We start from the raw sequence: 13,086 nt of genomic DNA on the forward strand, positions 1-13,086 counted from the left end.
CATCATTTTCTTTTTTAATTTAGAGTTTTCTGTTGCTGCTGAAGAGAGCCCACATGTTCCCTCTGAAGCAGATAACTCATATAATATATAGTTTTAAAATAAATAACAAAAACAAATTGAATTGAATTTATGAGACCAAACGTTGGATCTATCGACTTTCTCGAACATGGATGACTTTAACCAACATTTTGAGTTTAAGTTTCCTTTAGAGTGTACAACTGTTCTTGCTGATGCATTTATTTTCTTTCCCAACACCTTATATTATAAATATATTTACTATAGTATACACTATAGTACACATACATACAAATATTCTAATTAATTAGCAAATATATATGCATAATAAGGACACATAAAATGATAAAAATAAGACATATTTGGTTCAGTTTCTTTCCTTCCCAATGATCAAACATCTGGGTTTTTCTTCTGTATCTGTAATCCATCATGTGATTTATAAAATATTTATTCTACATGAAATCATAATGTAAAAAAACCATATTAAATTTTATGAGAAACAAAAAGCAAAAATCAAAAAAACAAAATTAAAGTTATCATCTGAACTGATGATTACTGCAAAAGTAAATGCAAAGAGAGCAAAAGACAAGTAAATGAAAACAAAAAGGAGCTTAGAATTAAGAATTAATTAAAAGAATCCTCACATTAAAGTTCTTTTTCTTCTAAAAGACAGTGCAATGGAGTTTCAACAGAGTTTGTTTCTACAGAAACCCTTAGATTCAAAAAGAAATGACATACACACATGCAAAATGTAGATGTGAAATCTCAGACCTAGCACCAGTTTCAAGTGTAATTAATGGTCATTAGGTGCAGAAATCAAAGCAAAATATAGATACTGAAACTCATAAGAATCTAAAATGGCACTGAAATGAAAGAAAATAAGCTACCCATCAACATGAATCTTAAACAAAAACCCTAATAATAATAAGTTTCATATCAGTTTCTTGAATATATTTCTAGGGTTTCTTACCAAGAGTGTGCTTATTGTTATGCATCCAAACCTTAAGAACATGTCGTTTCACTCCACTTTCATTACAGAACTGCTGAATCACAGCCTCGTCATGTTTCTGAATCCTCCATCCCAGTCTCTCAGCCAGCGCCAACATTTTTTCTTTTTGCTCGTGGTTAAATTTAGTTCTAAATCTTTTTCGCGACGAGCCTCCTCCGCCACTACCGCCACCGAACGCTCCTCCACCTCCGCCGCTGGGGTTTGAAACATCTTCTTGATCTTCCCTACTCTGACCTCCCCCGGATGTTGACGGCAATGCTAATGGCCTCTGCTGTGGTGGAGCCATGTGGAGGTATCCAGCTGGCGTTCTGTAATAGGATGTGAATTGTGGGACCTGGTGGTGGTGGATATGGTGAGCTGCAGCATGTGGGTGGTGGAAGAATAGCTCACCGCCGTGCGGCGGCGGTGAGTCGTTGAATTCTTTGCGGTGGAAGTTTCTGTGACAGTTACAAGCTGCGCATTTCAGCGCGTCGAGTGTACCTTCAGCACCGGCAGCTATGAAGTCACCACAACCGTCCACCGCGTGTCCGCCGAGGCCCACCGCGTGGTTCTTTAAACACTCTCTATATCTCGCCTTCAATATTAGTGGCGGCGGCGGTGTTCCTCCAGGTGGCGCTTGTTGATCAGCTGAGTTTGCTGTCATTTTAACCCGTGAAGACGAGTCGTAACTCGCCGGAATCACCATCTCCTCCTCCTCTTCTTCTCCTTCGTCATGCTCCTCTTGATCTTCATAATCCATATCAAATTCTTTAAAATTAAAAAAATCAAACACAAAATATATAAAAAAATCTGTTAGGTTCTTAGTCACAAATTTTTGTTGAGAGAAGGATTTAAAGGATATGGTTATATAACTCTAATTTTTCTTAAAGCCCTTTAAATTTTACTCTTAATACTTCAATTTTACCGGCTAATCCGGTTGAAGGGTAAATTATTTTTCTTATCTTGTTGTTGTCAGTTCTTTTTTTACTCCACTGTAAAAGTGGAGTTGTACTGTTCATACCAGTAGGATGAGGTGTTTTAGTGCTGGTGGTACAGTACAGTCTGCACAGGCAAAGTAAAAATTAAAGAATCTCGTAGCTACGCGCCCTCGACGCGCCACTTGACACTGAAAACTATTTTTCCGTGCCGGCGAGTTGGATGTAAAGGCGAGTGGGGATTTTGAGGGGTGGGGGAGGTTTTATGGTTATGTTTAGGACACGGGAATTAACTTAAAACTTTGGAATTATACCATAATATATTTTTTATTTTATAAATTTATATATTTTTATTAAACTATAATAATTTCTCTCTTATTTTAAAAAGAGAAAATTACTTTCAAACTCTTTATACTCCCTCCGTCACAAAACAGTAGTCCATTTTTCTTATTTTTTTGTCCCAAAACAATAGTTCACTTTTCTTATAAATCACAATATATAGTGTTTATTTTCCATATTGTCCTTATTTAAAGTGTCTCATTTATTGCTATTAGCCTATAATCATAAAATTTAATAAAAATGAAGATAAATTTGTGAAAACTTAAAACATTAATTGTATTTATTAAACTGTGTGAAAAAGAAAAAGTGGACTATTGTTTTGGGACGGATGGAGTATTTATTATAATTTATATATTAATTTTTGGAATTATTTTCCAAATACATGTTTTTGACAAAGTATTTACATCATTTTGACCCATCTTTTCCTTTTATCCAAAACTACCTAATTCGCCAACTTATTTACCAAAATACCTACTATATAAAGAAGCTTTATCTCATTTTAGGTTAAATTTTTTCATAGCCACCTTTTCTTCTCTCTCTTCTCTCTCAAAATTCTCTCTTCTTTTCTTCTTTTTTTTTTCATTTAATTTTCAGTTTATCTCCTCCGATTACTTTTCCTATCGTCTTTCTGGTCGCGCTTCCGTTCGTCTACTTCCGATGGATTTCTCGTCGTTTCCGGTCGTTTTTCCGTTCGTCTTTTCCGTTCGCGCTAGTCTGTTCGTCTCTTCCGTTCGCGTTATGGATTTCTCGACTCGTTTTTAGATTTGTGTAATTTTTTAGGTTTTTTGTAATGATTTAAATATTTTGTAAATAAATTATTGTAGATCTATAATTTTTTGTTTATAAAATTGTTCTATTATTCATATAATTATTTATTTTGTCTTTCTTATTCATAAATTTGTTTATTGCTACTGATTTTGTAAAGAAAAAATTGATTTATGATGCATTTGTAGTAATTTTATAATATCTTTACGTTTTAGTGTATTTTTGGTGTATTTGAAGTGTATTTCTGCCGGTTTTTAGTATATTTATGGTGCATTTACAGTGTTTATGGTGTATTTGCAGTGTTTATGATGTATTTGCAGTATTTATGGTGTATTTGCAGTGTTTCATGGTATAAACCACAAAAACACTACAAAATGCCATAAATACACTACTTATACACTACTTATACACTAATCTTACACTATATAAACACTATATATACACTACTGTTACATTATAAAAAATAAAAAAAATTCCAGAAAAAAAATCTATAAATATAAAAATTAACACTATATATACACTAATCTTACACTATATAAAAAAACTGCCGGTCGATTTGGTCGGTTCGGTCGACCGAACCAAAAAACCGAAAACCGAAATTGAAAACCGAAAAAGGTATTTTTGAAATAAAAAACAAAAAAAGGTATTTTTCGTAAATAAAAAAAGTCAGAAAAGAAAAGTCAAAACTTGCAATGTAAAGTTGTAAATAAAGTGCCGAAACATGTATTTGAAAAATTACCACTTAATTTTTTTATTTGAAAATCTAACAATTCAATCCTTCCCTTTTAATTATGTAAACAATCTAATCTCTATTTATTTTTGGTGTTAGTTGACCAAGTTATAAGACTTAAAAATAAGTTAATTTCAAACTTGAGGAATCGTGGACAAAAATAAAAATAGAGGGCCAAATTGTTTTTAATTTTTTTTAATATTGTCCTTTGATTTGGTTGACTAATACCAAAAATGAATAAAAGTACTAAATTATTAATAAAAACAAAAGTGAAAAAACAAATCGTTAATTTTCAAATAAAAAAAATTAAAATATGAATTATGACATATGTTGGTGGTTTCAATTTATTCACAAAATTATGAGTACTATTCATATAAATAAAATAATAAATATTTATTAATAAATATTTATAATTCTAATGTAAATTAATCAAATCTCTTCACATATGTATTCTCAAATCTTCACTACTCCAATATCTTATACATGAAATATAATTTTGATCCTTGAAAATCATGAACATTACATAAGCATATGGATATTAAAATCACTTATCCAATTGACGAAATAGGACTCTCTATATAACACTAAATATCAAAAAAACCTAAATTGGCCAAGAAAAAGCATGTGGCGGCGGCAAATTTGAAAACAACAGGCATCAACGGCAGATCTCAAAGAAGCAAGCGACGACGGATCAAAAGCATCAAGTAGCGATGGTGGATCGGGAGCATCAAGCGGCATAGATTGAAAAAAAAATCAAGTGAAATAAAAAAATAGAATAAATCGAAAAGAAAATATCAAAAGAAATTATGAGTAATAGTAAAATCGGCCATAACCAAATTATTTTCTAAAATATTTTAGGGACTTCTAATATAAGTATCCATAAATATGCTACGGCTAAAAAGAAACGGGTAGAGAGAGAAATAAACCTGAAATTATTTAAATGATATGTTACGTTCGGTTCTATTGTTGGTTTATCTCTTATAATTATATTTAACCAGTTCAACTAACGGTTAAACCGACCAATAACTAGTAGACTGGCTGGTTTGGCCACTAGTTTGATTTTTAAAACACAAAAACAAACAAATAATAGAGCCTTATTTCAACCAGTTAACGACAAAGCTATTTTGTATATTTATTAAGGCTATATAGGGGCTCAAATGCACCACTACACATCATAAAGATTTAAGTATGTTTGGACTCTAATTATAAGGATTTATTAGTACTTTTTTTCATAATTACTACTCCCTCCATTCTGAAATAGTTGTCGCTTTAGAGAGATTTTTTTTATTTTATAATACTTGTCATTTTAGAATACCAAAAAAGCATTTATTATTACTTTTTTACATATATCCTTCATCAATTTATTGAAAGAATATAAAAATATAAATAAAGAGTCATACTAATTAATGTTAACAAGTTTTAAGAAGGGTTAATTTAAAAAAAATATTTGTAATTTTAGACATATTTATTGATTTCTTAACTTATGTGAAAATGGCTAAAGCGACAATTATTTCATAATGGAAGGAGTATTTTAGAGTATCGCTTGATCTCAGCATTTAGGGTTAATGACCATTAAATTCGATTTTTGTTAATTATTTCCGAAATTATCACCCAAAATCATAAAATTCCCATTTTATGGCTTCCAGACCGCGGAACTGTTCCGCGGTTTGTGTAAACCGCGGAACTGTTCCGCGGTCTGTCCTACGTGGCTCCTCACTGGAGGAGCCACATAGGCAAAAGCAAACCGCGTAACACTTACGCGGTTTGCATTGCCAACGTGGCAAACCGCGTAAGTGTTACGCGGTTTGCCACGTTGGCAATGCAAACCGCGTAAGTGTTACGCGGTTTTTGCTTTTGTGCAGCCAGGGAATTAATTCCCTGGCTGCACTGATTGGGAGAAAATTCTCCCAATCATTGATTGGGAGAAAATTCTCCCAATCATTGATTGGGATTGGGAGAATCCCAATCATTTAAAAAAAATTTAATATATTTTATTTATTTGAAAATAAAACAATTTTTGGTTAAAAAAATTATACGTTTTAATTGTTGATTTTTTTAGATTTAAAACGTTTGAATTAGTTAATTTTTTTAACATTCTACAAAAATAAATTTATAAAATACTACAAAATAATTATATTAACAAATATTCAAATATAATTTATACTTCATAACAATAACATATTTAATAAACTAAAAATTACAAATTAAAAAAGATTACTACATCAGATAATAATGTACAAAGTACAAAAAAGAAATCACCTAGGAGTCCTATCGTCATATCTGCTAGTGACCGGGAGGTTCGAGCGCAAGTTGTTTCTGTTACGGTTCGCCCGACGGCCTGTACTGATGGTTAGGTAACGTCGACCTGGGCGACCATCACCATCTCCCTCTCCTGCATCGGCTTCCTCGTCGTCGGCTCCGTCGTCACCCTGCAGGTCCTGGGGAATGGCCGTACTCGTCGTTGCTGGTGGCGGGGTAACAAATTCTTCTTGTTGGCGGAACATCATCGCCTCCATGCTGTCTAGACCTAACCAACTGCTACCGTATGACAGAAAGTTTGTAGTCCCAGGTGTCTCTGGAAGTCCATGTGAAGCTGGAAAGTCCTGTGTACCCTGTGTAGGCTGATCCCACTGCACCTGAAAAGGAGGCACCGTAGGTGGTACATAAGCAGGCGGCGGTGGAACAAAAGGCGAAGAAGGCCCTGGTGGCACTGGATATGAACACGACCCCTGAAAATAGTGATGTGCCGAATCCCCGTAAAACTGGCCAGATGAAGAAGGAGGACCCGATGAAAAGGGTGGCGGTGCAGAGCTGGACCCCGCGTAATAGTAATGCCCTCTGAAAGGATGAAAAACCACTGGGGGAGGCATAGGATCGGTCGGACGCTGAGGTGGTGCAGGGGGGTGACGCCGCTCTCGCCGTCGATGTCGCAGTGTAGTCGGATCTATCGGCGCGTCAGGTATGACTGGTAGTCGATGCGGCGGTATAGAAGGCTCGATAGGGGGCGATGTAACATCACGGCGGTTCTCTCTAGTGCCTCTCTGTGTGCTGGCTGCGAACCGCCGAAGCTCAGTGTCAACAGGAGCATCCCTACGTACACGCTCCACAAAATCGGCCTGCAAATAAAGATATAATACGTTAAGAAAAGTAGGAAATTAACCCACAATTTATTGATTAATTAATTGAAAAACATATAATTTAAAAAAATACCTGTGCTCCGAGCTCAGCGCCCTGTCGTGTGATCCAGCGACGCGTGACATACCGAAACCAATTTAAAAATATTTTAAAAATTTCATATATTCGATTTTCTAATTTTAATATACTCTATTCATTCCTATAAATTTTATACACATTATTCTAATTTCATTTACACATAAATCTAATTCATTTTATAATACATATTTTTTAAAATTTTGAACTAAATCTAACTTTAATATTAACTAACTACACTTCAAACATTATTTTAATCTAATTACATTTACACATTAATCTAATTAAATTTACATATTAATCTAATTTATTTTATAATACATATTTTTTAAAATTTTGAACTAAATCTAACTACAATATTAACTAACTACATTTGAAATATTATTTTAATCTAAGTAAACATCATTTAAATCTAACTATATTCAATAAAATACATATTTTTTTAGAATTTTAAACTAAATCTAACTATAATATTAACTAACTACATTTGAAATATTATTTTAATCTAAGTAAACATCATTTAAATCTAACTATATTCAATAATTAAAAATTAATATATCTATAAATTTTAAAGACTCACCCGATAATTACGCGCCAAAAAATAATATTCCGCGCCGAAAAATAATATTCCGCGCCGAAAAATAATATCCGCCACGCAAAGTAATATCCGTCACGCAAAATAATATCCGCCACGCAAAATAATATCCACCACGAAAAATAATATCACTTTCCGAAAATAGGCTCCGTAAAATTTTTTCCTAAATAATATTCCCTCTAACTCTCTCTCTCTAACATCTCTCTAACCATTTTTAATTTTGTTTGTGTGCAGATAAGGGGGAACGATTTCCCCCTTATATAGTGGTGTAGACCGCGGAAATTTTCCGCGGTCTACAACCACTCTGGTCAAGGGAATTTATTCCCTGTCAGAGGGAATAAATTCCCTCTGTAAACCGCGGAAAGCTTCCGCGGTTTACAGTGACCTGTCACTGTAAACCGCGGAAGCTTTCCGCGGTTTACATCCACGTGGTTCCACCTGCGTCCAGGTGGAGCCACGTGCGCAGACCGCGGAACACTTTCGCGGTTTACAACAAACCGCTGAAGTGTTCCGCGGTCTGTATGGCCTAAATACAGAAAAAAATCTAATCAGGGTTTGTTTTAAGAAATTTTCTTAATTTTATATGCAAAAACGTGATTAACCCCAGCATTTAAGGCAGCTATGCCTACGTACGCTAACTTTCCGGCATGGGTGACGCGAGTTTGGCGTCAACAAGCATTTATTACAAGGTTGTCCGAAAACAAAGAGTAAAGGGTTGTAAGGACTACTCGCAGAAGAAGCGCGTGTTAAAGAAACACATTTGGTGTAGGGTGTAGGAGACAGAGAGAAGGAAGAGGACATGAAGGTCTTAAAGAAAATTGTCGGAAAATGTGTAATAAAATTACCAATCTGCCTCAAAGCGGAGTGGCTTTGCTGTTTAACTTCTTCAAGGTAATGCTCAGAGTCAATGCTTCGTGTCAGGATTTCTTTTTATTTTCTAAGGAATTTTTTTTTGATGAATATTTTCTAAGGAAAATTATGTTTAATTTTTTTGAGTCAAACTTAGTGATGGGGAAAATTTGAATTATAATGTTTTTGTTGCATTGGGTTAAATTAAAGTTAATTGTCATTTGGTCAAAATTATTAAAATACAATTATTTTATTAATAAATAATAGAGATTTTTCTTTACTAATTAACCAAATTAACTATAAATCAATTTCATAATGGTGTTGTTTTGATTGATACGCAAAATTAAATATAAATTAAATCATAAATTATTATACAGTTTATAAATAAAATAAAATTGATAAAATCAATTATCTTTTTTATTTATTTTTTTACAAATCAAAACATCACCTTATAATTTTTCATTAATAACGCAAATATAAGCACGTACATCCACAACATCATTTTTTTCAATTATGTTAGTGTTTCGATTTGCAAAAAATAAAAATTGATGATTGATTTTGTTAAATTTTAAAATTTATGTTATAATTAAAATAAACGGTAAAAATAGATCTTGCAGTTTTTACAAAAATACAGATGAGCCCTTTTACTTTTTTTTAGTATAATAAAGCCCTCTTTATTTTTAAATAAAATAAATAACCTCTTTCGCTAACACTATTAGAAACACCCGTGAATCGCTAACATGTCTCTCATAATCATATAGAAAGAAAATTCAAAAATAATTTTAATGTTTAAAATATTTATCAAAAATTTAAGGGGGTAAGTATCCAAAAAGTAAGTAACAAGAGTTTATTTGTTCGATTTTAAAATAATGAGGGTTTAATTGTTCAATTTTAAAAGCACAAGGGTTTAGTTGTGCCAAAAAATGAAAAGACTTATCTGCACTTTTAAGGAAAAGTCGAAGTTTTTTTTTTTACGTTGTGCCCATATTTATAAAACAAGTTAAAATTTATAATTAATTTGTAATTAACCCAAAACGTGTAATATGTATTTTAAATTTAAGTCTATATAGATTCAATCAACAAATCAAACTAAAAATTAAAAGTATTAATTAACTAAACTGACATTTTATATACATATTTAGAATAATTTATTTTCATTATATCAGTTATAGGATGATTTAGTCCATGATAAAAAAAATTCTTATATTATTTATAAAATAGTCTAGTTTTAAATTTTTTAAATTAAATTAAACTTAAATAAATATGCTTCTAATATTCATCTCAAGAATTGTTTTTGTCAAAAAAAAATATTATTCCCAAATACACCTTACAATTTTAAAACAGCTCAATTATATTCTCTCCATTCATAATTATTCTATTTGTTCAGTTCTAATTTTTCTTATCAAAAAATTTGTTCCTATCCATTAATAATTACAATTAATTTATCTCTTTTACCCACCATGTATTTAAAAACCCTAAACTTCAAATTAATTATTCATAAGTTCTAATTCAATTTATACTTACTTTTAAAATTCATTTGTAATTTGTTTTCAAATAATTTTAAAGTAAGTAATTTTATCTTTGTTATATTTTAATCATATTATATTATTATTATTAAGTTTTTTTTATTAATATTTTAGTAATGAAATTAGAAAATTTAATTATTTGATTGTTTAATTATTTTTTATTATGGTCTTTTTTATTATAATTATGTGGATGGATGAATTTGTATTAGTTTGACTTTATGATTTTATAAATTTATGAATATATACGTAAAATATGTAAAAAAATCGTAGGATTCATCTCCCACCATTTGTATATTAATATAATCAGTGTAATTTATTTTAACTTGTATATTTATTGAATTTTTTGGCTTTACCTCTGAATATATGTAATGATTTTTTTTAAAGGCTAACACTTTCATTATTAATAATAAAAATTACAAATTGAAATAACTATTTTAAGATAATGATAAGAGTTGTTAATTAATACAATCATCGAATATGGCTTTTTCAACCATTAAAAGATTACACAAATACATATATAATTCAAATATTAAATATACGATTTCAAACCGTTTGAATCTTTAAACTTCAAACTTTTCAAATCTATCTTCAATTTATATCCTAGTACGATCTGCTTGATCAATTGAATTCTAATTTTATGATTTTTTTTAATAATTAGGGAGGGAAAGTGAGACTCGAACACGAGATCTATTATCAAGATGATTGTGGCTATTACCACTGTGCTATAAGAGCACTGACTAACTTTATGATCTTCATTTTCAATAGATCTCACAAAAATAGATCAAAACATTACAAAAAAAACTTCATTCAAACACAACAAAAGTTCTAGATAGAGATATTTATTTAATGAAAAAAAAATATATAGATTGAAAAAAGAATAATTAATCATCCTTGCACAGGAAATATTATACAGGATGTTTACATAAGAAAACAATGTTCAAATGCAAACTTGACTCATTTATATTTATATTTCTAAACAAAATTTTAAAGTAATTTTTATAAAAGAATACATTAGTAATTGTCAAATCATTAAAAGAGTTCCTCTTATAAAATTGAACTTGCTCGTTTATCGTCAGAAAAAAATAAGAGGTACAATTCTATTTTTTTTCTTTATTATTAACAGAATATAAATTTCATACTAATTAGAGGAAAAGTCCAAAGTGATTTTTTAATTTTTTTTATCTCCTCTAAAATTGAGATGAAACAAATTTTGTCCTTTTTGCAGAAGCCATAATAAATAATCTATTAGAATAGTGATGGCAGTCTAATCAAATCAAAATCAGAAAATAGAGCAAATAATTCAACAAATGAAATGACTCCTACCCATAACTCTTCTTCTTCTTTTATTAGGTCTTATATCATCTTTCTTTGTACTTTAAATAAATATATATTTGAACCCTTAAACTTCTATCTTTCTTATTTTATCCCTTCAATTCAAAATAAGTGATTGTAGATGTCCCTAGTTTGCCTTTTGGTAGAATATAATCTCTTATTAGGCAAAAGATTATCGGGTGAAAATGGAAATTCAAACGTAATTTAAGGTAAATATCGGTTAAGTATATTCTATTTTCTAATATTAGCTAAAATGGCTACACTTTTTAAAAATATGTATGTTAATTTTACGTACCGTTTGGATCGAAAGATTTTTCGTAAATTAAAATTCATAAAATCCATCATTATTTGGTAGTGCACATGTACTAAAAATATACATTATAAACAGAGAAATTCTTATGTAGACTGAGTCCACCACGTCATCCGTAGACTAACCTATCACATAATGACACGTCATTAAAATGAAGGCAATCTTGTAATATTACTATTCATAAGTGTAAATAAGTAATAAACAAATTTACAAGATTGCCATCATTTTAATGACGTGTCATTATATGATAGGCTTAGTCCACGGATGACGTGGTGGACTCAGTCTACTTAAGAATCTCTCTTATAAGCATTAGTGTATATTGTATTATTAAAAAACAGAAACTGAAAATAGTAAATAATAAGGTTAAAATTCGTAACATATTAGGAAGGTAAATTTAGATTTTCCATGCCTTATAAAAAATATCATTATATTCAATGGACACTCATCGTAAATTATATTTAAATTTCATGCGGCAATTATCTATTGAACTAGTGTCTCCATTCCACTAAACAGCAATTTGGAGGTTTAACATCATCAATTTTAAGTTAAAAGGGTTAAAATAAAAAATATGAAAGTTTAGGGGCTCAACTATATGTTTTTCTCCTACTTTCTTTCAATATGTTTTGACCTATTTAGCTTGACATGTCAAAATATTGTCTATTACTGATCTACACTCTCATTGTTGAATAAGTAAATTTTCTTTATTTTCAAAAATAAATAAATTGCAGCTAACTAAGGGTGAAACGGAATTGATAAATAAGTTATCTAAATTCAAATTAAACAATTGCATCTTAATCCATGCATTCGGAAACATAACGAACATATATTAATAACAATTATAAGTAAATTTATTGATTGAACAAAAATCTAACATAAATAATTTTGGGAGTTACTGTATCAAAATATGAAACTTTCTTGCAAAATCCATGCATCAACAAAAATTATTTATATTATATTAGATTTTGCAACTAAATTGGAGGGTAAAAATGAAACTTTATTGATTAAAAAATGAATAATTGATTCTGAAAGTTACTGTACTTCTTCATTTGCACAGTTTGGTTACCGAACTTCTAATATAATTACTCAATATCGATTCTTATGACTCCGGGAGATTTCTAAATGATTTCCGGCCAAATATTTCAACGTAGGGAGAATTTGAAAATACATAAACCTAAGCATTGATGTAAATTGGATGAGTAGGGTTTGGGAGAGTAAATGATATTAGCAAAGGGAGAGAATTGCGGGGAAAAGGGAGGTGGATTGTGACAAGACAATAAAAGGGTGGGGACGATCTTCATTTCCATTTCTATATTCTTTTGCAGCCTTTTTTTTTTTTAGCAATCAAAACTAAATATTTTTACTCAATTTTTTTTAAGAAAACACAGTGGCCCATATCAGTGCTTCCTTGCAGCAGCAGCATCACCTGCAGATGCAACATCTATGCATTATATATAAGTTACAAGACAATGCAAAAACTTTTGTTTCTTTTGCT

General features: G+C 30.6%; 2 protein-coding genes across 2 annotated transcripts; both read right to left on the reverse strand.

Annotated features, from left to right (window-relative positions):
- Positions 1-857: 857 nt before the first annotated feature.
- Positions 858-1,875, reverse strand: LOC126654573 (zinc-finger homeodomain protein 1-like). Its single transcript, XM_050348485.1, has one exon. The coding sequence runs from the start codon at positions 1,761-1,763 to the stop codon at positions 972-974; it is 792 nt and encodes a 263-aa protein (XP_050204442.1). The 5' UTR covers positions 1,764-1,875; the 3' UTR covers positions 858-971.
- A 4,078-nt stretch (positions 1,876-5,953) lies between these two features.
- Positions 5,954-7,038, reverse strand: LOC126656623 (uncharacterized). The gene is made up of 2 exons (XM_050351232.2): positions 6,983-7,038; positions 5,954-6,888 (listed from the first exon to the last, which is right to left on the reverse strand). The coding sequence occupies exon 2, from the start codon at positions 6,640-6,642 to the stop codon at positions 6,028-6,030; it is 615 nt and encodes a 204-aa protein (XP_050207189.1). The 5' UTR covers positions 6,643-6,888; positions 6,983-7,038; the 3' UTR covers positions 5,954-6,027.
- Between the last annotated feature and the right edge of the window lie 6,048 nt (positions 7,039-13,086).

The sequence above is a fragment of the Mercurialis annua genome, linkage group LG7, assembly GCF_937616625.2.
Source record: "Mercurialis annua linkage group LG7, ddMerAnnu1.2, whole genome shotgun sequence".
In the NCBI taxonomy this organism is placed as follows: Eukaryota; Viridiplantae; Streptophyta; class Magnoliopsida; order Malpighiales; family Euphorbiaceae; genus Mercurialis; species Mercurialis annua.